Source organism: Halichoeres trimaculatus, unplaced genomic scaffold, assembly GCF_033239565.1.
Source record: "Halichoeres trimaculatus isolate MK-OKI-2021-1 unplaced genomic scaffold, fHalTri1.1 fHalTri1_scaffold_3, whole genome shotgun sequence".
Taxonomy (NCBI): Eukaryota; Metazoa; Chordata; class Actinopteri; order Labriformes; family Labridae; genus Halichoeres; species Halichoeres trimaculatus.
The window spans coordinates 9,513,022-9,540,109 of record NW_027437181.1 but is presented as its reverse complement, the minus strand read 5'-3'; the positions used below and the strand labels follow the sequence as shown (position 1 = coordinate 9,540,109).

Below are 27,088 nucleotides of genomic sequence, written 5' to 3'. Positions count from 1 at the left end.
TTTCACGTCACATTACAATGAACTCTAGGTAATTCCCTCATGGTAAGTCCACAAACTTGCTAACTCACGGAATGGGTGCATGAAGGGCTCAAAAAGTCAGCACAAGAGCCTCACGGACTTTGTGGGGACGCACTTCTAAGTCAGTGAGTGTGGACATTGAGATTGGGCCAGTGACTTAAAAGAGGCACAGTCACTTGCTCTGGCTGCAGCTGGGAGAGACTGCTGTCAGGAGGACTGGTCTGCCTGTGAGTGGTTAGGAACGGGTATATGGGCCCAAGGCAGCATCCTCTGTTTGTAGAAAAAGAGTCAGATTGGGATTTGTTGCTTTTTTGAAAAAGAGTCACTAGAAGGTCTGATAACTCACTAACACAGAGAGAAAGTTGCTAGTTAGCAACACTGCATGAGAGACTAAAAAATCTTAATGTAAAAAGAAGAGCCAGGTAACATTTGCTCTGCTTGGTGAAGTTGGAGCTGGTAGATGAGCACTGGTAGGACATAACCAGGAATTTACTAACGTTATAGACATCTCAGAGCACCAGGCTTAAGTTCAGCTACACTATTTTCAGAAATCCTGAGATCAAGAGCCTTCCACAGCTCAATCATTTACACTTTCTACCCTTTCTTGTTGTGTCCTACAATTTAGCAGATCTAACTGAGAGCTGTGACAGAGAATGAGAGAGTGAGAGCAGAGGTTTGAGAGGAGTGAGTCAAAAACTGAGCATGCACCAATAAGTCATGCTGAATCTGAATGACCACACCAGGGATAAAGGTAGGAGGAAATCCATACTTTAAGCTCAAACTATTAAATCTCAGGAGATGCTCTCATGCCTGCGGGTCATGTTCCAGTAGTTGCAGTGATTTTTAACTTTGTTTTGAACATTGATTAGAAGACGAGAGGATTCTTGGATAAAGAATATATGAAGGTTTTCAATACAGTGCGCTGAATCAAGCTTTGCACTTTAAGAGTCATACATCAGCTCATGAGACGCAGGGATTTTAGGTCTATGAAGTAAACAGAGTGATTGTAGAGCCCTTTAACATCTGGTGAAGCATCTGTTTGTTTACTCCTCAGCTCCACTTTAGTGACATTTCTAAATAAACCGTCTTGTTTACTGCAGGCTGAGAGTGTTTACAACACACAGCTAAATGTCAAAGAGGCCCCTGTAGTATTATTTCCTCACCAGCAGCTCTGACACATTAACAGGACTGTGCTCTGTTAGCGCGTCCCAGTTTCTGAGAGGAGCTCTTACACTGACAATGAGGCTGTGAGGTGTGAAACTACGGTGGCTGACAAGGACAAACGCTCTGCAACAGGAGCGCTGTGGGGTGAACGCAGACTCCTGAGACCAGTGAAGGTCAGTCTGATGAGAAAGAGCACAGAAAGTGGTTTTCTCTCCGGATTATAACCCTGACACCTAAGACCTGCTCAGGCCTCTAATGGTGGGCACAGACTGGTTCTGACCTCCATCCTGCTTCCCTTCTCCATTGGCCCTGTACTATTGCCCAAGAGCCAGAATCAAAAAGAGGAGGAACAAAGTGACGTTTGAAAAGAAGAGTAACATTCACGGACTGATTTCACAACATTTGTGAAAAATAAAGTTGAAAGTTTTTGAAGAAAAAGTGTCAGATTAGTGAGTATAAAGGAAATGTGTAATTTCATAAAGTTGCCGACTTGTGAGATTGTACAGTGGCAAATTCATGACAGTAAAGCAGCAAAATCATGCAAGAAAGAATGTAAAACTGTGATGTTATAAAGTTGTGTATGTGTTATTATCATCCTATACAATTTTTGGGAAACAGAAAACAAATTGTGAGATTGAAAAAATTGAAAGTTTTGTGGGGAAGAAAATCAAAGTTGTGACAATTTTAAGTTTCAGATTTGGTACAAACAAAGCCTTCAATGGAATTCATCCAAAGCATGAGGGACATCCTGGTTAAGCCTCAGACACTTCTGATATACAGAGGACGCCACTCATGGGAAGAACAGGGCCTCTATCAGGAAAGTCTGCTTAAAGTAAAGACGTTAGTATTTAGAAGGGTTATTAAAGCATATTCTGACTGGAGGGGTAATCTTGAGACTGGACACACAGAGTGCTGTGATGAGGTTCGCTTAACACTGTTCTGTATTTATTCATTTTTAATATTTTGATTTCAATCTTTGGATGGAACTCAGCACCTACTAATCTTCTCTTCAATTTCTGACAGTTTTGTATATTTTTTTTTTCCTACAATGGCCTTAATACACTATCTAAAAACCTTGCTTACTGCTACAGGTTTTAAAAGTAATCTAATCAGATCTTTAGATTAAAAGCATATTGAAATCAGAGTGTTTCAAAAGAAACACAGGATTCTAAAATCAGATTGAGGGTTTTTATCCTGATGAAACTCCAAAAGCTTTAGGATGGGTAAAACAAATCAACATCACTCTATAGATTAAGATGGTTTGGATATTTTTGTTGCATTTTTTTCCCTTGAGTTCAACATTTACTCAGAGCAAGAAGTCTACATTAGAGCTTTGAATACCAAACATGATCCCAGGTTAAAGCAGCTGTGAGGATCTTGTAGTCTGTGGATTTTGTCACCCCCTGTGGAAACTTGTGCAGGAAAAAAACCATGGGTTGGGATGATAAAATCAAGTTCTTTCTTTAAAAAGTGGTTCTTGAGCAGATTTCTGAGTCTTGAATGACAAGGACTTGCTCTTTCTCTATGAGATTTGGTGAAGTCTAAATATATCAGACAGTGAAGTTGTGTCAGGATCTGTGCTCTCAGATACTCACTGTCTGCTGCAGGTCAGGGATGAGGACGCGGATGACCAGCGAGTTTACGTGAATGTCGTCCATGCGGCTCTGCGAGGGCTCGGCGGTGGCCTTTATCGTCTCGTAAATGGTCTCTTCGCGGGAGCTGTCGGAGGCACAGTCGTCGGAGTAGTCGGAAAAGCTCTGGGCCATCTCATCCTCACTGGAGGTGGGGCTCCGGGGCATACTCAGCAGGCCCGGTGGATTCAGCTGGGACAGAGGAGGAAGGACGAGAGGTCAGACAAACTAAACGTGTTTATTAGAGGAATAAGAACCAGAGAATCCCTTGGGTCCCTTTAGACACCTGATGGTGCTTTAAAAGCCCCAAAGATGCTCGTTAGTTTGTTCATTTGTCCTCAAACGTCCTGTTCCAGCAGCGGCACACTCTGCTGCAGGAAGCACTCAGAGGAATTCATGTGACTGCATCCCTACAAAAACATTTGGCTTCATTAAGGTGCCACTACGTGTGAGGAAGAAATAGGAGGACTAAGGACTTCTTCTTCTTCTTCTGCTACTCTATTAATCTGAAGCTTCAACATGATTAATGGATCAGCAAATTAAATAGGTAACACCTCATCAGTCACGTCTTTGTGTCCACGCTCGTGTGAGTGACCTGGATAGAATGAAGACATTTAAATAACCTGAATCTCTCATTATTTTTATCTGGGAGCTGCAGGGTTTCCTTATTAGAGGTTGGCGTGCAGGGACTGGAGGTCTGGATATCTAACATAATTAACAAGCAGTTTTACGGTGCAGGCCTGCAGATGTTTGGGGTTGAAAAGAGGCGGCAGTGAGCTGTTATCATATAACATACTCCGAGCTAAAGTTAATTAATGTCTGTACAAAGGTTAAGATAGTTTAAAACATTTCATTAATTCTAATTTTCACTTTGGCTCAGTTTGAATCTGTTTTTCTCTGTCTTTCTTTTTTTTTAACATGAGAGACTTGTCAGGAGTCCGAAAGAGACCTGAAAAGACAGTGTTGAAAAATCCTAACATCCCCGGAAGACACTGAAATACCAAAATGGACAACCCACGACTATTCACAAAAGACCTGCTGAAGGATTTCAGGTTTGAACCTTGAAATCCGGACCTATAACTCTTCACCTCCTCGGAAGTGGGATTTCTGTTAGAATCATCTTTATGGACAAGTTTTGCCCATATAAGGGAATGGCTTAATGGACTGACAGGTATGCTTCCTGTAGCCGTCTCCAGGGGCAATGTTGAGTGAAGCATTTGCAATGTGGCCCACATTGATGGTAGGCTCATGTCAAAATTCTTTTTCAGAAACAGACAGAAGACATCACAGGGACTTCTCCGTACAGTCTATGATCCCACCCCCAACCAAAAGTCCGGACATGCTCTGCTTGTTTCTACCCCAATGTACATATGTTGTGTTTTCTTGTTTACAGACACATTGATTCATGCACAATGGAAAACTGTTGAGATTTCTCTGAACAGATTAAACAAATAGAAATAAACTGCCTCAGATTTGAGGTCAGAACTACAGCAAAACCTGATTTTGACCTTCAGATTTCACCACGCTGTGATAAGCCCTCCTTTTGTCAAAACCAAGGGTCACTTCACTCCTGAGCCTTGGCGCAGTAATACTAGTTTGAAAACCTTCCTTGGACTGAATGTTGTTGTTTTGGGGGGTTTGTGTGTCAGTGTTGTGTTTTGCTGCTATACATCCACCATCCCCCTTGAAATGGATAAACTCGGCTCCACTTGTTTCAAACTGTAAGAACACAGATCTGTGAATGTGCTGACAGGCTCCTTCTTCACAGACAGGCTATATTTAGAGTTATTTACCCAACAAACAACAAAAAACAACACGTTTCCCTACAAATGAAAGCACTGAGGCAAGGAGCCTGGACACAGCGTGAAGTTATGTTGAAATGAGGACAGTCTGAAAAGAGGAGGAGCAGAAAGCTCTCTGAACCAAATCTCTCAGTTTGTCTGCAGAGCATCTTTTTCTCAAGTCTGATGACATCACTCAGGGATTTGATTTCTCCAAGCTGTGACTCAGTGTTTCTCTGCTCACTCACACAGGAGCGGGGACATCAGACACTTCCCCCTCTTCATGGAGCCATGATGAACTGATCAACACAAGAATAAATAAACTGATAATAAAACTGACGGTTCGTAGCAGCCCATTTCCTGTTCTTCTTCACACTTTGCTGCTGCTGTTTCTGATGCTTTCACTGACAAATCTGTGCAAACAGAGTTCTGACAATTTGAGGAAAAGCGATGCCCTGATTTTGCAAAATATTTGCTATGAGCGAAAGTTAAAAAAGTGAACAGAAAGTCTTACTCTAATGTTTATGGGAGAAATCCAAAAACTTTTTATCAGGTGATCTCAGAACCACAAGAACCACCACTCAAAGAATGATGAGGAGCAACATGATGAACAATGTGATAAACTGTGGAAGAGAGGAGGAAACAGGGAAATGAATCAAACTCAAGTGTGGTTAATGACACAGGTGAGTTTATTTGGAGCAATTAAACTGAAGGGAAATCCAACAGGAAGTCAAACTAGGCCTGAAACAAAAGGATATTGCTTCAAAATAAAGCAGGAAACACGACACACTATTAATAATAAACAAATTAAGAGCTCTACGAAAACTCAAATGACTAATGACTGTCAAAGGCATCTACAAATAATCTATCACAAATGAGTTATGAAGACCAAATACAGGATAAGACTATCAGTTTACACAAATTTAAATGAAGTAGTACACAATAATTTTTGTATTAAGCTGTATCCAAGTTATTGGATTTATGCTCCAATAGGCAGCCTTCAATTGCTGCTATTTCCTGAATAAAATGAATTCTGGTATTCTCCTTGAATCGTGAAACAGATATGAAGTTAAAAAGCAAAGGAAACCTGGTGTTAACGTCCCAAAAATATGCAGGTTGGAAAAATTAGGAACACGTGTATTTAACTTTCATTTGTCTGCTGAATATTTGTCAAATGGTTCCAACTTTATAACCCGTATACTAAGACAAGACAATGTGCACAAGATTGTTTTGTTTTGTTTTTTTTTTAATTCAAAAACTGAATAACAAAACAAACACAAGAAATGAATCGTTCTCCATCCTTAAAAAGCCACAACTCTCAGAACCATCCAGAAACCCATTTTATCAAAAACCTGTCCTGATTGGTTTACGGAGGCTGCTCAAATGTTCACAAGAGCACCACCAACCTAAGCAGCAGCTGTAGTGTAAACATATGAAGCCTCTGTGGAAGAAATGCTGAAAACCGTACACACACACCAGGCCAAGAAGCTGAGTTTACAGCAGAGATAAACATGTTTACAGCAGAGATAAACATGTTTACAGCCCGGTTTAAAAACAGTTTAGGTCTGAACAGCTCATTTTCTCCATCAACGCACACCATACAAAGAGCGAATTTATCTGAAACTTGTTCATTTCGAAGTTATTAAGCTAACAAGTTTTGCCCATACGAGGGCATGGCAGACTGAAATGACAGGTGGACAACCTGTAGCTGTCTGCTGAAATGATACAAAGCCTCTTTTGCTAATCTTATTGATATGGCATGAGGTTGAGTTCAGCTTTTTCAATATGGCCACCATCAACACTGGGCTTCAGACCATCTCTTCAGAAACAAAAAGATGACATCACAGAGACCCCGCCCACTACCTCTGTCAGAGTATAAGCCATGCTGAATGCTGGGGTCTTGGGTAACTCTCAGCTGCTCCTGATTATTCTAAGATTCTTCTGGAAAGTTTATAAGTTTTTCCCTTTCTGCAGACTTGACTACACTCACAAACCGGTTCATGAATTGAGACAGTCAGTTCACCTTTCAGTAAAAAATAAACACCTTCAATGAATACAGTCGTTTTCTGTGTTGAACCTGCTTGCAGGACTTTTGGCTCTTCTTGGCTTCTGTAAGAAATAAAGACTCTGCAGGGCTTTCCCGACCAGCTGGTTTTGTTTCTGCATCTGTGGCTGCAAGTTTGTTTTATATAATTGCACACTTCTTCAATTTGCTTTAATTCCATCCTTCAGAGATTTTATTATCTCCAATTGAGAATTAATTGGGCTTAAGAAATGTGTTCGGCCCTGTCGTCCACTGCACAATGACCAGTTATTACTCTTTTAATTTCATCCTTTTACTTTCTATTCTTTGCCGTAAGGTCAAAGTAGCAGGAGGTTAGTTTCTCACAACATTTCCTCTCCTGGGGATCCTTGAGACATTTCCAGGCCAAATGAGATAAGTTATCTGTTCAGTAGATGATACCCTGGGGTCCCACTTTCCTCTGGATTTGAAGGAGCACCTGCTCTCTCTGACCAATCACCATGAAGCTGTCTGGCTATCAGAGACCTGCTTTCACAGCTACTGTTATTTTGATTTATCCAATGTTGTGTTTCTGGTAGAACTGCTACAACAGAATCAACACACTGGTCTTCAGAAACAAACATTTTTCACACTGCAGGAAACAAACATTCTATGTGTGGTTTGATAAAGACAAACCTCTCAGTCAGAAACACCACGAGGGAGCAGGTGAGAGCGTTCAGCTGCAGGTAACACGAGCAGCATCTGTGACTCTGATCCCCTGTGTGTTCATGTCCATCAGCTGTGATTCTCACCAGAACATCATCCGGACACACCTGGATGCTGCTGATGAAAATGTTCCCAGATAACTAAAAGTAACGGTCTCCTTTTTCCACCAGCTTTCAGACAGGTGGACCGGTTTTCATCCCTCAGACTCACCCAGCTGTTTCCTGATAATAAAAACACTCCTGAGTGTGTTTTTTCCCTGAGTTTGATGATGAAAATGATTCCAAAAGGATTTAAATGTGAGAAAGATGAAAATTAAAATATGATTTGGTGTAACAACATTTAGAAAATAGACATGTTCACATCCATTCTGGTTTTATTGGAGCTTTTATGCACATTTTAATTTTGACTTCCTGCTGTGGACTTTAGTCTATGGGACCTCGATGATTTTCTTCCACGTTTTCCAGCCAGCATGGAGCCACTTTAAGACTCTTTATAGTTACATGTTGAATGAGTGTGTGTGAAAATGTGTGTTCCAGTGCCTCTGAGCATAAATGTGTGTTAAGGGTGTGTCTCAGATTAAAGCAGACCTGTGTGTTAAACTGCACAGACGGGTTGTCTCCATCAGTCATTTATGGAAATAAGCCATTCATAGGTATATGCTATTAAGAATCCAGCCTTTTCTTATAGAGCTGCCAACACCACATCAACACAGGTGCGGAGCTCTTTTCCAGCACAATTTCAAGACCTCAGGATTTTGACAGGTTGAGGCAGCAGTAGCCTATGTGCATAGTAGTTCCTGTGGTCCCAAGCAGCAGAATCCATACAATAAAGAGAAGATCTACATCTTAAGATAGCTGATTTTGAAGGTCTGAAGGTTCCAGTTCTGACACACTTGTGTATGTAAAAGGTGCTGCTTCTGATCAGTCTGGTAAAAATATAAGCCAGATGCAATCAAGCTTCATGTTTTCACAGTCAAATAACAGTGATTACTAAATGTGAACAAAGTCTCAAAGCTCTGGACCAGAACGGCATCAAAGGTAGTTTCATTCTTTTTAATTATTATTTTTTACTGTGGAAAACAGTGTTGACTCAAAGCTGGCAGCTAATGCCAAATATTTGCTCTCCAAAAATAAAGAAGCCAAGGAGTTATAGTGACACCATCCATCATACAGATTGGGAATGGGCATTTCTGGAATAGTTTACTGTTTCACTTCAGACACTAAAGCCCTGTTTTCACCAAGCAGTTCAGTTTGGTTTGTCTTGGTATGACGTGCATTTTGTGGTGTTTCCTTTGACTAAACCTGGGACAGGCCCCCAAATCACGGACCTGTACGGGCCCACTTTTTTGTACCCTTCCATTGGGATGCCAGACATACCAGTCTGAGCCCAGAAGGTGGAGCTAGACACACTGTAGTCTGTTGATTGGTGAAAATAACTGACACTCAATGTGTGACAGTGGCTGCTGTATTTGTCCTGGTGGCACACAGTCTTCCCTAAAACAAAGCTTGATTGTGCTTTGTAACAAAGAGCCACATGCCAATCACAAAGAAGGTAAATTGCTGGATGTCTTCCATCATTGCTCTTTATTTACTGTGGCCTGTTTTCTTCTTGGTTGGATTTATGAGCTAGTTACACTGTGTCGTGCTGCTATGCCAACACACAGCTATTGGCACCCGGCTTTCGTGCCACCTACCAAGAAGGGTATGGTTGGCTGTGGAAACGCAAACGAAAATGAGTTCCTATCAGACTTTTTCTATCCACATTGGACTGCTTAGTGGAAATAGGGCTTAGAGAAAGAGTTCCAATTATCAGTGGCCATTTGGATTTATCTTAGTCTAGGTAAATATGATCTAAGAATGGATTTCATCTAAGTTTTTGTTCTAGTTTTAGCAAACCAAGTTGGTTTATAACCTTATTTTTTATTCCCTGTAGAGCTCTTCAACACGGCAGATGTCTCTGTGTTCATCTCCAGCTCTAAATATTAAGGTACCATGCCTGTTTTATTGGAACTAATGTTATTTGCTTATTTTGAGAGTTTTTATGTTATTATGGAGGGTTTTTTCTCATTTCATGACCAAACACGGGTGTTGAGATGCTCTGCAAATAACACCTGGTGGTTATATCAAGTTACAACAAGAGTCAAATGAAAACAGTGGAAATGTACATTTTTTCCATGAGACAATGAACAATTCAATTTATATAATTAGATAAGTATTCAAAAGTCATGACTCTTCCCATGTGACATTTTATGCACAGGAACGTCCCTGTAAGGTGGACTATCCAAAGTCATATGGCAGTCACATTTTATCTAATTTCTCAGAGTTTTTTTGAGACTAGTGCCTGATGACAGGGATTAAATTTGTTTTAATCTCGTTCTGTTACTTATTTCTAGGCTCTATCAATTGGTCAAAACCCCATAAAAATAGTAACTCATCCTCAGTAAAAGCCAAACCTAAATACACGGGTCATTTCAGAAGAAGAACTGAGACAAACATTCCTGCAGAGCTCCTGATCACCTGGTCTAGCTTTACCTTCAGTGTTCAGTTTGATCTGAGTGAGAACAAATAACCCTGCCAATGTCAGCAAGTGTATCTAATATTCAGTAAACTCTTTTCTTTGAGTGCAGCTGAAGCAGCCCTGACTTTAATGTGTTGATACCACTGTGAAAACCAATCTGCAGCCTTCATGAAGACCTCCCTGCACGTCAACAGCATGATCATTAAACACCAACACACAGAGACACAGAGGCAGGCTGATTAAGAAGCTGTGATTATCAGCTCTGCAGAGGGAAACACATTAACAAACACGTCTCACACACACACACACACACGCACACACACACACACACACACACACACTCTGAACTCTCTGTGCTCCGTCTGCAGCAGGAATCCTGATCCTGAGACTCACTGGAGGCGATAGAAGCCAATCAAACACTCTCATGAACGCAGCCTGTTACACACAGTGATGATCAGCTGATTAGCATACTGATTAGCATGCTAATGCATTCATTTCCAATGATAACAAACAGACACGGCTGAAGACATGACCACTGTGTTCAGACAACCGTTAAATAAGTGATCATCCACATTACAGGCAGAGCTAAACATGTATTAGCATCATTAGCAATGTTTATTATAACTTTTAATGAGGCCTGTCTGTTGAGTCAGAGCTGAACACACATGTTCTGTTGTTTCCGCCATGTTTTTGGCATACTTTGACTCTTGTTTCTGCAGATTGTTCTTTATTCTTTCTTGGGTTAAATGTAAACTTTAATCTATTCTTTACCTTGGTCATCATATTTTATCATCTTTTAGATATTTTAAGGATAAAATAACTAATAATTACAAAAAAAACTTGTTCACATGGCTGCAAGTAAAAGTCAAAGAGCGACTTCTAAATGCTTCCCTCTATGTTAAACAAAACTATATGTGGAAGGTGGCTGATGGTTTGAGTTCTCCTCCCTCCCTGCTGTGCTTTTTTAGTCTTTATTTTGTCCCTCTTGTTCTCCTGTAGTGGCTTTAAACAATTGACAGCTCAGATAAATCTCTATTTCTCTCTCTCTGGTGTTTATTTTAGCCTCTGTCTGATTCGTTTTACACAAACCTCCTTCGCTCTGATTTGCCGGCCCTCTAGGAGGCCTGCCGGGGAGCGGAGCTATGGGCAGACCTTGATGTTTGAGGCGCCATGTCATGAAGCAGTAAAGTAGCTTTTTAAATGTATTTTGAGTTGTGGTGTTTTTGTTACAACCTTAAGTTTGGATTAAAAAACAGTCTTACAACTAAAATACACCGGATGTGTCTGCAGTGCATTTCCGTTCCATTACAACAAACGGATCCAATAGGTTTCTTTCAAATCAATGTGTGAACTTACACAGGATCCATTCCGTTGCAGTATGTCTGCGTGGCTGGTCTGTTGTGTTGCAGGTAATATGCAGCCATCCTATTTCTGAGGGATGCAGAGCTGTGACGCATAAATTCAGTGTAGGAAAGATCGAGCAGGACAGGAAGTCGTGACCAAAATCTACCTAAAAACACCCATTGACTTTCAAAGTAAAACAGACCGTGTCAAAATCAGTTCGTATTTAGCTTGACTACGATGATAACATAATGAGTGGAGCTAGACCAAGACTGCAGATGTATCTGGTGTATTTCAGGCATTACTGTTTGTGCAGTGTGCCTGTGTATCATCGTCAATAGCCTGCTTCAACCAGCCTCTGAATCCAGGGTTTGATTCCCACTCTTTTCTGTATTTGAAAGTGAAGCGTACAGTTTTACAGGAAGACTCAGTGAGATAGCCCGCTAGTTCTTCAGCTCATGTCATTGTTTAAGTCTCCAAAAGTCTTCAGTAACATCAGAAAAAGTCTGTTAATTTGTAGATTGTTACTTTTGAGAAAATGAGTCACTAGAGGGGGCTAAAAAGTCGAGAAATACAGCAACAAAGTCCCCAAGTTGTCGGTCAGCTGGAAGTCTTGATGTGACATTATGCTGTTATAATCCCTAGAGGAAAATCTGTCCCATTAAAGATTTAGCTCCATGCTGCACCTGATTCACACAGTTGCCATACTTTAAGTCAAACATGAGACTGTACGATACCCAGTGAACTGCTGTAAAAGCATCATTCCAAAATTAATTCAACAGAAGACGTGCACTAAAGTGAGCTTGTATTATAATAACTACAGGCTGTCAGTCATCTGCAGCTCCTCTGAATCTGCTGACAGGCATTAGCCATTAAGGCTGTGAAATATGCAAAACTGCGACCAGGTTTCATCAAGAATGAGCGATTAAAACATATTGAAAATGTTTTTATTCTCTCAGGTTGAGTTTTTAAACAGGAGGAAAAAATGTCGCCAAGTTTTAGCACGGTTACATTTTTCAGGCAAACGTCTGGTCTGATGCAATCTCACGGCTCGCTCTGACTTTTGGGTCTGATGACATTTATACTGCTGAATGACTGACGCTTTTCAGGAGATTGCACCATTCCAGAAACTTCTGCACATTCGGCCTCATTAACCTTCTTCAGGAGCAGGACGCTGTGGCATCTGTGAGCTCTGTGAAGGAAGGCACCTCCAAATTAAGAGACCTTCTCTGGGCTGAAAACACTCTCACTGGCTCCCAGTGCCATCACTTTCCACGGCTGCTGCTTTTAGGGAAGAGAACATGTGAATGTGTGAAAGTGTGTGTGTGAGTGTCTGTGTGTGTGGAAGAGAGAGAGAAAGAGAGAGACTATTTCTTTTGTTGCTTTTTTTTTTTCACCTCTACTTTATCACACACAAACACACGCACACACACACATACACAAACTCATCATACAGACACACACTGAAAGAGAGCGCGGGGTCCATTGTAACAAGGCTGTTGTCCCTGGATTCATTTTTCTTCCCAGCATGCCCCTCTTCAGTGAGTGTGTAACTGAAAAGATGAAAAGACTTTCTTAGAGACGGAGAAGTCTTTAGGTACCTCAGAGAGTATGCAGAGTTCACTTATGAACACTGTAATTTGCTTTCATTTGCATGAGATGTGGAGGTGTGTGTGTGTGTGTGTGTGTGTGTGTGTGTGTGTGTGTGTGTGTGTGTGTGTGTGTGTGTGTGTTTGTGTGTGTGTGTGTGTGTGTGTTTGTGTGTTTGTGTGTGTGTGTGTGGGTGTGTGTTTCCTCACATTTAGAATCTGTAGCTGAACACAGGTATGAGTATTTTAACGCATAGCATTAGACTGAGGAGCTGCTTCATGTTCCACAGAGGTAAACTATCCCTGCTCCTAAAACCACACAGATGCTTTGAGGGAGCCTGCGAGTAGAAATCACCTGTGACTGTGAGGAAAAACAGGAAGCAACAGAGCGAGGTTTCTGCAGGAGAGTGGAGGAGAACAAATCTGACAGGCGGAGCCGCTCCATGACGGGGTCAGCTCTTTTATCTCTCCTCACACGCGCTGACACACTCCTGACACGTTAAAAGCCTGAAGACTTCTGCTTCAGCTGCTCGCTGCTCTTCAAGCTGCTGATTGTACTACAGAGTGTTTTCATTCAGGCTTTGGCTGAACCGCTTCAAAAACAAACTCAAACGCCTTTAAAAACCTGTCTCCTCTCTGCAGCTCTCACACTAAATGATTCTGCTGATAAAATGTACGTTCAGATGAGTTACTTTGATATTATTCATGTTTAATATGACTGTTTTCCTGCTGGCAGCACATTTGCATTCTTTATTACTCAGTTTATCTGCTCCCGAGGCTCTAAATCTGCAGTAAAATCAGTTTCACTTGTCTTCATCTCACAACTACAACCTTCAGCCTCTTACAGCCGAGTGTTTCTCTCACAGTGCTGTTGACACATGCTATCTAAAAACACCATCAGAAACCTCTGACATTCATGAGTAATGATTTTGGAGTTAGTACTTACAGACCACACGCAGCTCTTTTATGACAAGCCATGGCTTGTGTACAGGGATAAACAACTTTGCTCTGTCCAAGTAGTGCTGTTTGAATGACACTTCATTTATAAGCGTTTATAGTTTCAGCCACAGATGCTGGTCAGCTCGGCTCTGTCAGAGACAAACTTCATGGAGACACAGCACAGCTGTAGCTCGGCTACAGTTTTGTGCAGACAGCACTCGATCTGCTTCATGAGTTAGACAGTTAAAAAATAAAATCTGAACTAAAGCAGGTCCAACAGATTAGTTTAGTAACCAAAAAACTCTGTTGATTCTTCTTCTGATTAATTAAATAATTTATTCACAAAATATTGCAAGTAGTGTTTTACCAAAGCAGATGCCGCTGTTTCATAAATCAAAATATTTTTTTTTTTTCTGGGCTTAAAAAATTACATGAAGACTGTCATATTTGCTGTTGTATATTTACAATAAATATTTATGATAAATGTTTCTGCTTAAAATGACACTTTGGGGTATATTTCAATATTTTTCCTCAAATTTCCCTTTTACTTCTTCTTCTCTTTTATTTCGTCTCACTGTTTGCTTTTATTATGTCAAGCACTTAATAACATTGTTTTTGAAAAGTAAAGTACTTCATAAATAATAATAATTATTATTATTATCATCATTATTTTTATTTTTATTTATTTCTGTACACGCCTTTAGTATAATGTGTTACTGATCACACTGGTTCCTCTATATTTCTGCAATTTTCACAGCGTTTTGAGTTGATACATTTTGAGGTTAATCAAACAGCAGCTACTACGAGGAATGACAGAGAGGAGGTGAAATGTTCTCTCAGCGAGAGACAATTCAGAAATGCTATAAGTACAGGAAACGGGATCCTGGTCAGCGGCCAATCACAGAACTATACAATTCTGATGAGTCATTTCATTTTACTGCAGCATGGAGTCAACGCAGAAACATGAATCAGGTTTAAGTGACCAATCTCCTGAGCCTGTTTGTTCTTTCTTTATCTGCAGATGCACCGCAGGCGTAGCAGCACCAAGAAGTGGAGTTCGGGATGTCGACTGTGGCTCATGGCTTATTCCGGTCCTGGTGGTTTGTACTGTTAAAGCCGTCAAAACGGCAAAGACCAGCGTAAGCCATTGAGCCACTAGTGGCTTACCGAAAGCCTGTTTGGATTCACGTGACCCCCCACAGACGGGTTCTTCCTTCTGCAGCTCTCTGATCACCTAATCCTGAACACAGAAAAGTTGCATTGAAAAGATCTAAAGAAAGGGTTCATATTCTTTCTCCCTGTCTTCATCCCTCTCTCTCTAACCAACACACTCTCAGCAGGTGTCTGTCTAACATGAGTCTGGTTCTGCTCCAGGTTTCTGTCTTTCAAAGGATGCTTGTTCTTTCCATTGTGTCTTCCTTAATGCTGCAAAGGTCTACTCATGGTGGGTCAGGATGAAATAAGACTCCTAATCTTGTCTTAATGTTAATTATAAACATCAGCAGGTTTAGACCTGTCTTAATTATTAGATATACATACATTCTGTTGATTTTCTTGTCCTGCCCTCTATCCCTAGATTCATCTCTATATGCAGATATCTTCGCAGAACTGGTCTCATTCGACTCAGTCATCACTCGACTCAGAGCAGGACTTATTAGATATTCTCTGGTGAAAACGAGTAGGAGGAGGGAAAGATGTTCATCGGGTTTTCCGTCTGTAAAGGTCAATAAGAAGCTGACAGACGACTGATGAGTTTGTTCATTCAGAGCAGAAAATCTTAGATCCTCCAGTTTCTCTGATTGATGCAATGCATTTATATATCTGTGTGTGTGTGTGTGCATATTAATGAGCAATGGATCAATGATGGCTGTCAGAGTGTCGAACGTCCTTTAGGTTGTATGATTGATGCCTTTTGCTCCTCTCACACAGCTGAACACCGACGGAAACCTTGTTAAACAGAAATGATGAATAGGAAATATCTGTGCTGTGTGTTTGCATGACAACAGAGAGTTTCAGTGTACAGTAGTGTGACCCAGATCTGTCAGTCAGTAGAGAGGAAGGGAAAGAACAATCTGCGGTGTTGTGTGGAGGGGAGCATCTCCTTTATATCAGCGTGCTCAAAGAAACACTTATTTTCACTTCATCAGCTTTGTTGGTTGTATTATTCTCCCCCATAAGTGTCCACAGTCAGATGAGTCATAATGGATGGATTCAATAAAAGTGACTCAAACTGCAGATATCTGAAAGAGCAGATACATCACCTGCTGTCATTCACTGTGTGTGAGGGAGAGACAGCTCTGTTACTGCTGACATTTAGAGAAAACCTTCAATCACACAGTGAGAGATTTACAGAAAAAGAGGCCCACAGGGTGAGGTTTGTTGTTGTCAGTCTGTTGTTTTACAAGAAGAAGAAGAACACAGCTTAGTAAATACATCGCTTCAATACTTCGGATAATGTCTGATAAAGCTGTGGGGGTCTTCACATTTTGAGAGCAGGAGTGGAAACAGAGAAATACTTCAGCAACAGAACATTAGAGTTTGTCATGAATAAAGAGCAAAGATTCTCCACTCAGTGCTGACGTCATCACCCCGCCTGCTTGCTTCCTGTTTCTCTTCTGCTGTGAAGTTTTTCTGAGAGGTTGGATAGAGCTGGAGTGAAGATATTCAAAGAATCAAATTCAAAACCTGTAGCCAAACAGGTCGAGTCAGTGCATGAGGGAGGCTTTTGTACCTGTGTTAAATACTTGATTGTGATTGGTCAAAACCCTAAAACAACAGTGACTGATCCAACAGTAGAAGCAGATCACTTTCCCTATCAAATTAACCCTGCTCATTCCTCCTCTGCCCGTTGACATTGTGGTAAAAAAAAGGTTAGTGCCCCAGGCTGCTCTAAGAGCAGGACATTAACGATAGCAGAAAAGACAGAAAAAACTAAAGATGAAATCAAAAAGTGAAAAAAAGGAGAAAGTGGAGCAATATCCTGCAATCCAGACACACCAACAGCAGAGCTAGAGAGAGCATCTCTGAACTGTTGACCTCTACAGGGTCACTTTACAGACTTCTACTAGGTATGTATGGGTAGATTGTTTTTTTCAGGGTGCATCAAACAGCACATCAAAACAATAAGTTAGAAACTAATATATTTCAATTAACCAGAACAACAAACCATCATAAAGAGTGGAGTCAATAGGTCAGGGGTTTTCAGGCCCAAGAACCATGAAGTTTCTCGCAGGATATCCTCAGTCTTACCTACATGTGATATGCAACATACAGAGGTCACTGAATGTGTCCACTGCTGTTAAAGCCTCTTTTCTTTCACAGTTTGAAGCTTATTTTACCTTTGAACTCCAACCTGTCTTACTCTGTCTGTTAATATTTGATTGTGTGGCTCTAATCCAAACAAACTGCTTCATATTTCATTTGCAACCAGCTGCATTCTCAAGATACAGGTAATTGAAGGAGCATAGTACAACTCTTATTTTCCACTGAAACAGTCATCATGTGAAAAAATGAAGAGCAATTTTAATCCAGTTACGAGAAGCAAACATCAAAACAAAAGCAGCATTCATGTATTATCTCCTGTCATTCCCTTGTCCATGAAAGGTTGTGTTGTTGTTTTGTCTGAAGGTTACCACAGCAGCCGTTTAACCCGCCAAACACGGGGAGGAAGAGGTTATTACTGCCATCACTTAGCAACGGAGAGAATGTGTGGAGGACATGAATTACCTCCAGCTGGAAACATCTTTGAAAAACAGTTTCCAGGACTTCCCAGGTCATTCCAGGACAGAGCATTGTTTAGTGGTTTGTAAGAAGGTGTGAAAGCTGGAATGGTGAAGTTAAAAGGATGTTTAATGAGCACTTCAAACGCACCATCAGCTCTTTTTATAGGGCTGCAGCTCCCTGAACACAACAGACAGGATTCAATAGGAGCTGAGCCAGTAAAGAGAGTGTGTGTGTGTGTGTGTGTGTGTGTGTGTGTGTGTGTGTGTGTGTGTGTGTGTGTGTGTGTGTGTGTGTGTGTGTGTGTGTGTGTGTCATAAAAATAATATTGCTGTCTTTTCTTTAGTGCTGAACACAAAACAAGTCTGAGTCTAACTTTGAAGCACACTAGGGACAAATCAGCCATCGTCGCTGAATTCATTACATTCAAATTAGCAAGTTAAAAAGACAATGTGGTGAAATGAATCGAAATTAACCCCTACGGACATGTTTGCCAAATAAATGCTATCTGTTAGCTGTTGGTTACATCTCTTAATGTGGACAGTCTCAGCTTCACTGTAAATAGTAAGCCACACAGCAACCTCACGCTGGCTTATTTGTCACCTAGTTTGAGTAACTCTTAGCTGCTCTCTAAACAACAAGTTACACAGAAAGTTCTTACTGGTATTATCCGTCTGTTTGTGATGAGTCTTAGCTTCATAGTTATTTTTTTTTTTAAGTTACAAAGAGGCTTTATAATGATATTATCCATCTGTGCTGAGTCACAGTGCGTCTTAGTTTCACTGTAAATAGCCATATACACAGTGGCTTCAAAGTGAAGTACGTTTTTTTTTTTCTGGTGAGTCTCAGTTTCTCTGTAAATAGTAAGTTCACAAAAGCTTCAATCTTGTTACTTTGTTATCTGGCAAGTCTCAGTTTCACTTAAGAAAAAAGTAAAATAGAGGCTTCGCTCAAGGATTGCCAATCTGTTTGTTGTGAATCTAGGTTTCATGGTAGATAGCTAGTTATACACTTTTCTGATCAGTTTCAATGTTTATAATAAGTTTCAAGATTGCTTCATGTTTGCATACTGTCTTCCTTTCTATCTCTAAGTTTTACTGAAAACATTAAATTGCAGGGGCCTTGTCCTGGCATTGCACATCTGTTTGTAAGGAGTCCTAGGTCCAAGTTTCCCTGTATGTGTCAAATAACACAGAGGCTTCATTCTGGCTTACTTTTTTTTATTTTTTTTGGTAACTCTCAAGTTTTTTGGAAGACAACTGACACAATGGCATCATAGTTTCATATCATTTATTCTGGTGAGTCTCAGCTTCACTGTAAACGACAAGTTGCATAATTGCCTTATCTGGGCGTATTGGTTATCTTTCTTTTTGGTGAGTCTCAGTTTTAGAGCTAACAAATTACACATTGGTTTTACACTGACTATCTCCAGCAGTATGAAACTGAGATAACTTTTACGAGTTCGAAATTTGTCAAAATTGAGATCATAATGCAGATAAGTAAAAAGTCATATGCAAGTTTTGCAGGTCTGTCTAGAAGTAAAGAAAATTACTTTTACAGAGTTTGTTGAATAAAGGTGGATCCATCATTCCTGGTGCATTTGAGGATGTTAGGAAATCTAAATGCTGATTGTCTTTAGTGGCTTAGCATGAAGCAGATTTGAGTCTAACTGTGAATGTTTGATCTAGAACAGATTGTGTCCAGCCTGCTTTTGCTCTCCATACAAACTGTTTCTCCTGCAAACACCAAAGCCAAGGACCATCATTAAATTCCTGCAGGTGGGGAAAAAACAACCACAGTCAACACTGAACACCTGCAGCCTTCATTATCTCATCTGCAGACAAATTTGACAACGAGCTGACCACAAAACAGCTGCTGTGGGACAGCCTGTGATTTGCAGAACTAATTGCATCACTTTCAGAACAAGTATTTAAGCTCAGAATTGCCAAATTCTATCAAAATGACAAAGTACTTGACAATTTCAGAGTGTGACAACTGATTTGTAGCAACATACAAATTGCACGCAACACAAGCATGTTGTTAGTAAGTTTCTGACATAAAAAAAAGTCTACTCTGAAAAGATTCAAACAGGATGCTGACAGCACCGATCCTCTGGGAGAACACTACTCTCTCCTCTTCTTTTTTTATTTTTTAACATCACCATCATTTTTTTATTTTCTAATCATCATACAATGCAGAATAAACCTCCACAGTGATGGGAGGGTCTTTTTTTATTCAGGCTGATTAAAAACACACACAGTGTTGATTAGTCACATCACTCTGGATGCCTGAGGGTTACAGTGAAAAACTCAGGGGACAACACCGTATCCACATGCCAGAGGAAAATAAATATATATTCTAATCCATTTTTAATAAGTGCTTTAATGAGGACTTTTTAATTAGGGGGACATATCATGATTGATCAGCAGACATGCTGCACGTCGGCCCCGAGTGTCAAACCAACCAGAGAACAATAGCAGCAAATACATCTGTTATTAAAAGCTAAATACAGCTCACAGCTTCATTATTGGTCCCTCGTCAGAGCTGAAAGAGCTGTGACTAAACAACAGTCCTATAATCAGGACTGTTATACAACCTGGGTGATCATACTACGACTCAACTTAGTTTAATCATTTTGAAAGCATGTAGAATAACCTGGCTCTATCCACTTCTTCTACCCCAAGGTCCCTATGAATGTCGTCTGTGGTTTTCTAAGTCATACACAGGGGAGGGAGGAGTACACAGAGGCTTCAAGAGAGGAAGAGCTACCACACACACACACACACCACACACACACACACACACACACACACACACACACACACACACACACACACACACACACACACACAGTTTGCAGAGAACTACAAAAGAAAGCCTCTCATTACCTCGTTAAAGTTTCCTCCTCTGCAAAACACAGAAACAGCGAGTGTTTCACTGACAAACACAAAGACACGCAGGAAAATTCATCACAGTGTGATTTCTGTTAATCTACCACTCGCTGCTTTAATCAACACAACTGCAACACACACATCTTCACATCAGCACACACACACATGCGTGGGTCTGACATCATGAATACATTATCTGTGATTTGCAGATTTCTAGACTCCCAAGAGAAATTCAAATCTTCATCTTTTGTTCAAAACTGGAGCTCCAGTCAGACACCTTTGGGTTGTGTGGCTTTGGCGCCCCCTGTGGACAAAGTGTGAGCTGCATCTCTTTCTTGTATTGTCATACATACATTTAAGACATATTCATGATGAAAAAGTTGCCCCCTGTATTTCATATGGCTAATTTGAAACTCAGAAGAAAGATTTCCTGGGGAAACAAATGTTTCATTGCACAAACCCTTGGTGGTCAAGCAGGCATGTAAGAAATGAAGATTGACAAGAGTGAAACAGCTGAGTTTATGAAATGCCCCTTTCACGATAATGTATACTGTGTTGCTTAGTAAAACCATCATCGAGAACCTATGTTTCCCCTTTGTTTTGAGTCGTGTTGACATGCACACCCCACTGGTCATACACACACAAAACTGACCTGTAACACTGGATTCACACCAGATCTGTGTCTATATTCCATCACCGTATCATATAGCATTTTGACTACTTGCTCCTTCAACTCATAATAGGACTTCTTGACAGGTGGTGTCAAGAGACAGAGGTTCCCACCCTTCCTGCCCTGATAATGACCCTCTCCTGGTTCATGTTGGGCTGTAAAATATCAAATGTGTTGACTCCTTATATGTCAAGTTAAATGTGATCTGGTGTTGGCACAGTGAGTATTATTGTGAAAGTCACCAGATGTTTTAATTTGGTTCCAGTACCTTCCTGATCTGCTCTGTGCACATTGATGCAAGATTGCTCCAGCATACGCAAAAACAGAATTCCTGAGTATCTGACCTAGACGAGTCTGACCTGAAGAATAGCTCACTTTGATTATAGTTACCTTATATCCCAAATAGAGGGGCAACAGTATGAAAAGCTGTCTTTTTTTGTTGTTGTTTTTGTTTTGTTTGGCAAAAGGCTCCCAAAGTCAGTAAAGTTAAGCTATTTTTTGTGTGTTAAGACTTCCCTTGCATTCAGCAATAAAAAGTTTCTATGCAGATGTGTGGCTTTTCATAGGAGTGTCATTTGTTACCGCACTGCCTACTCTCTGCACTGTATTGTAGCACAGGATAGGATGGTGTGTGTAATATCAGTATCAGTACCAATATCAATATCAATATATATATATATATATATATATATATATATATATATATATATATATATATATAAGGCTAGGCAAAGCTTTCTTCTTGACGGACAGATTGGAAGGTAAAGAAAAATATAATGCTGTCAAAAACCTTTTAACCTTTTTTAAAAGTATTGAAAAATGAATCACTTTCATTCTTTGACTCTATTTCCCTCAGACTTTCCATTAAATTGTTCCCCAGAGCTTATATGTAGTTTTTTTTTCTATTTTTTACAATGAGCTCAATCATTCAAGTCCTGAACTTCCCAGTGAATCCTTTATTTTTTGTTTACATCCATGGAAACAGCAGAGGAGCTGCTGGTCACTGCAGATGAAAGCTGTCACACTGTCTAAACTGTTGTGTGGACAACTTTTCCTCCAGCCAGGCGAATGCTTTTGTCCTCTTTCAGCCATGAAGCATGTCATCACCATCATTCAGCACCACTATAGCATCCAATTTCCTAAAACCTGACCTGAACAATCAGAGAGAGGGGAAAGAAAGAGACCACCTGCTGGGGAGGAGGAAGTCTGGTACCTGTAGTGAGGACAAACGGAGCCCAACGGACAAATGTGGTGAGAAAGTTTTCCTTTTTGGTAGAAAGTTAGTGCACAAAAGTTTTGGTGTGCAAACAAAAGTTGGGCTGACATTCAAACATAGTGGAGTTTAGGTTTAGCTTCATAATCGATGAGCTGTTTATGAAGTTGGTTTTCTGATTCCTAAAACTCCCTCACAGGTAGTTCTCGAATGCCATTTCAATTTATAGTGAATATTTATCTTGTGATTTCAAGCCACATATCCAGAGGCTCAAACAGGGCTGACTGCAGCGTCTATCAGGGACAATTACCTGCTGCTTCGTTCAACCCTCGAATGAATCCTATTCAGCTTAATGACTGTGTCCTTGACTTTGAATCACTCCACGCTGACAGATACATATTTCTGAGACCTCGCCTTCACACCTCACTCTAGCATTCAGCTATGATCTCACTCTCCCCGTAAGCCTCTCTTTTCTCCTCTTTCTTCAGATGGAGAGTGAGGAAAAACCGAGCACACAAGGACACAGATGGTCGGCTGCTTTTAAAAAGAAAACACTGTCTGTGAGCGTGCCCGTGTGCATATTTGTGAAAATAAGCAGCAGAAAGGAAAAGGAGGGAAACCAAATGAGCATACTCTTCATTTCACAGTGAATAATTGCTGTGCCAGCCTGAGAGCCAGAGCTCAGTGTAACATGGAGACACACTCCTCCAGGACCCTGCCTCCACCAAAAAACCAGCAGCTGGAAAATTACTGAGAGGCTGAGCTGACTCTGAAACCGCCTTCAGATAAAAGCTGATTGGCCTTCAAGTAAATCTCTCCTCCAAGCTTTGGTACAGGTCTTTTCTTGAAGATTGAATTTTTAGAGGTTGCCACCTTCTATACATCTGTTCATTGGAAATAAGATAAGCAGGAATCAGGGACAGATGCAAGGTGTGTGGAAAGCACAAAACTAGCTTTTAAGAGCTAAATCAGAGGTTTCTCAAGCCCTGTTTCCACCAAGTGGTCCGGTATTGATCAGTACAGTTAGGTACATGTTGGATGGGTGAAGCCTGATCTCATTTGAGTTTCCACAGCCAACTGTGCCCTTCTTGGTAAGCAGTGTGTAAGCGGGATGCCAATAGATGTCTGACACAGGTCAGCTGTGTAATAGCATGATGGCATACATGCGCGACACAGGGCACCCCACTAATAAATCCAACAAAGAAGAAAAAAAGCAACACAGTAAACACAGAGCAACAATTGGAGACATGTAGCAGTTTGTCCTCTTTTTGATTGGCATGAGGCTCTTTGTTACAAAGCGCAATCAAGCTTTGTTTCCAAGAAGGCTCTGTGCCGCAAGGAGAAATACGACGGCTAAGTGATGATTCTTTTGACCAGTCAACAAACTGCAGTGTTTCTGACTCCATTTTTGGGGGTCGGATTGGTATGTCTGGCACCCCAACAGAAGGGCAGGATGGGTCAGGAATTTGGGTACCTGTCCCGGTTTTGGTCAAAAGAAAAGGCCAAAACTGTACCAAGACGAACCGGCCTGAACTGCTTTATGGAAATGGGGCTGTATTTATGGGCATGTGCTGTGAAATGGTAGCAACCCCAATGATAAAGTGCTAAAAACTACAGTTCCTTGAGTGTCCACTTGAGGTTGGTCTCAAAAGTGAGTCGATCTGCATATAGCCTTATGTAAAAACGTCTAACCTGTTGAAACTGACGTGTGAAGACAAATAACCAATTCTAGATGTCTGCATAGGGCACAATAATTTTTATTGACCTTTATTGATTTATTCTTTCAATTATTTTTATGCCTCTAATTAGAAAGAATAGGATGTTGGATAGAATAGGAAACAGGGTGAGAGTCCCAACATGTATTTTTAGAGCTTTGCATCACTTGGAGCGTGGCCTGTTTAGCTGACAGGTGGAAGCTGCTCGCTGTCTGCTTATAAAAGATCATCTGATTTATGTCAATAAGCAGTACAAAAGTGTACATCTTATCACTTAACTTGTTCCTAACATAAGAAAGTAAAATGTTACACACAGTGTCTCATCTTGCTCTCTTACTTTTGTGAAGATTTGTTGCAAAAATGCCAAGAGATTATTGCTTAAATGAGTTGGCAGATGTCTGGTTGGACGCCTACCCCAAAGAGTGGTTTCAGTTATTAAAAACTACAACATTAAAATGATCAGTCTCATTGCTCTTGGCCTCAGTTGCTTTAGTAGCTTGTATCAGCTTCATAACCTGTAAAAACATCCTTACTGGGGATTTAACTTTGGCTGTGTTTGTGCTGAAAGAGCCTTCAGATAAATAATAACTTTCGCTGTGCGCTTTATTGGAATAACAGACTGTCCAAGAAGTCTGAGCTCATTTTACACTCATATTTTATTAATATGTTTATATTTATCAATCAGGTTTGATGTTGGCCTCTGTGCAGAGAATACAGCAACACATTACACAGATTGTTCTAAGTAACCCATACTCTTTCAGTTTGTTCTGTCTGGAAAATCAGTGAACCCAACCTCAAACAGAAACAGGAGGTTAACTAGCCGATTTGAAAAAATATTGATGTTCACATGAACAGGCTGTATATCTGTGGTTTCTTTGTGTTTTAGCAACTCCACGTTCAATTCAGTAGCATCCTTTGGTCCAGATGCGGCAAGAACAGAGCATCCAACTGGAGGCTTCAACTGGCAGATCAAAAACTAAACATTGGTGTTCCAGGGAATGTTTCAATTACTGATTCTAACAGATCCTAGTCTCTTTTTTTCCTACAAACTGGTTGACTGCTATCTCAGTGCATGCTGTGACCAGGGGTTAAAGGTGCAGTGTGTAGAAATTAGAACTTAGATGACATGGGGCATTCAGAATTAAAAAAAAAGCCCATCTGTTGCTAAAACATCAAATCATGGACGCCTTTGCAGATCAAATGGGATACAGAAGATGACATCATTTCCTGGTCTCCTGCAGTCTCAACCATTCTAACCCCTCAAAATAATGGTGTAAAGTGCCCCCCAACACAGATGAAAATAAATAAATAAATAAATTAAAAAATATAATATAATACAAAATATAATATAAAATATAATATAAAATAATATAATATAATATAATATAATAAAACAAGCCATCCATGTGACCAGGACAGTTTTCAAACATATGGTCGTTGCTGGGCATTTCAGAAAACCTCCCTTTAAAACCTCCTAAAATATGATGTTTTCAGAAATATTGACTCACATAGGTATGGGGCCTGGCTTTTGCTAGGAAAACTAGATCCATATCCATTGTGACAAAGCAGTGACAGAAAATGTGATTGAATCAATCAAACCCCGAACTTCCATTAAACTTTCCTGCAGCATAGGAGTGAAAAGAGCGTCATTTGTGTGATGTAACACCAACTGACAGCCTTCCATATGTAATGCAAACACCTGTCTATTAAATCTGTGGGCTTATAAAATTGATTTCAACTGTTTAATGGACAATGTTGCTCTCCAATATAAAAATACAAGCATCCATTCTGAAGATGACTTCTCCAACAATGGCGGTATTGTAAAACCTAACGTGTCCCATACACAGCCTCCTAACTACCTCCCATTGTTTCCCTTAATTGGAACAGGGCCGACTGAAAAAGGTCTGTGAGTGACAGGCAGAGGTAATCACTCAGCTTTTCAGCTCCTCTGCACTGTGCATTCAATGTTTTGGCTGCAGATCAGAAGTCTGGCTTATTGCTAAAGCCTGCAGTCCAGATTTTCTTCAGGAGGATCCCACTTGTGTCTGCACTAAAACTTTGGTTCTTACGCTCTGTTCTGTTAATTCATGTGACCGTAACAAGGAGTACTGATCCCTGTTTTTCTGTACATGTCAGAGATAGCTCATAAAAACAGCTTGAAGCCCCTCGGAGAACTGATATGAAGAGTTAGCAAGAATCATTAATTATTCAGAGAGCCCAAACATCTCCCCATCTTTTCCTGGAATCACGAAGTAAATTGAAGAGCTGACGCAAACACACGTGTTCCTGGTGTACCATGAATGCATGTGAGTGTTGCATACATGTCCAAACACATCAGTCCGCCAGTACGGTTTGCAGACATTTTATCGATCCACGACGGCAAACAACCAGCGGTCAATACCGTCTAGAGGAGGTCTGAGGCAGCAGACAGGAAGAGACAATAATTAAAACCAATCTGAGCTCAGACTCGACAACCTCTCTGACACCGCTCACAAAGAAAACAGCGCAAATCTTCCTACGTGACAGTATAAATGAGGCTTCAAGTGCCACATTGCTGTTTCTGCTCATTGAAATGTCATCTCTTGGTGGGATGAGTGTCAGGGACTGTACCAGTAAGTGATGAGTTGTGTCTTTCTAACACTGCTGCCATCCATCCTGCAGAAAATGATGGTACACTGCTGTAAAGTGTTGAAAAAGTTTGTCTCAATCTGCCAAATTTATCCCATGAGTATCTTTAAAACTTCATAAAAATTAGTTGTGTTGAAAAAAAACGGGGAACAAAAGCAGCCTGGTGAAGTTCACAAGATCAACAACTGCTGAATCTGAAGCAATGCTGGATGTTTGGTGCCAATGCGGTTGTTTGCTAAAATGTGGTCAATGTGGAAGGAAAGAGCTAGGTAGGTCAGACAATCAAGGAGGGCCCCTGCAACAAAGTTTTTTCAACTGCTACGCTGATGATATCCAGCTCTATATTTCCCCAAACCATCACTTTCCACTGCATCACTGACATAAAACACTAGATGACTCTCAACTTCCTCAAACTTAGCCCCAAACCCCTCCTTCCCTCCACTCAGAACTTCTCATTGAGCATGGAAAACCACGCCATCGCATCCTCCAACAGTAGTCCCTAACTGGCGTCACCTTCAGCCCCATTCTCTCCTTTAAACCATG

General features: G+C 40.6%; 1 protein-coding gene across 1 annotated transcript in view; it reads right to left on the bottom strand.

Annotated features, from left to right (window-relative positions):
* LOC141788046 (SH3 and multiple ankyrin repeat domains protein 2-like) overlaps positions 1-27,088 on the bottom strand; it is a 290,879-nt gene that overhangs the window by 188,731 nt on the left and 75,060 nt on the right. The window contains exon 4 of the mRNA XM_074666864.1: positions 2,778-3,005. Within this exon, the coding sequence (XP_074522965.1) occupies positions 2,778-2,981 (204 nt within the window). The 5' untranslated portion in view covers positions 2,982-3,005. The remainder of the gene's footprint in view (positions 1-2,777; positions 3,006-27,088) is intronic.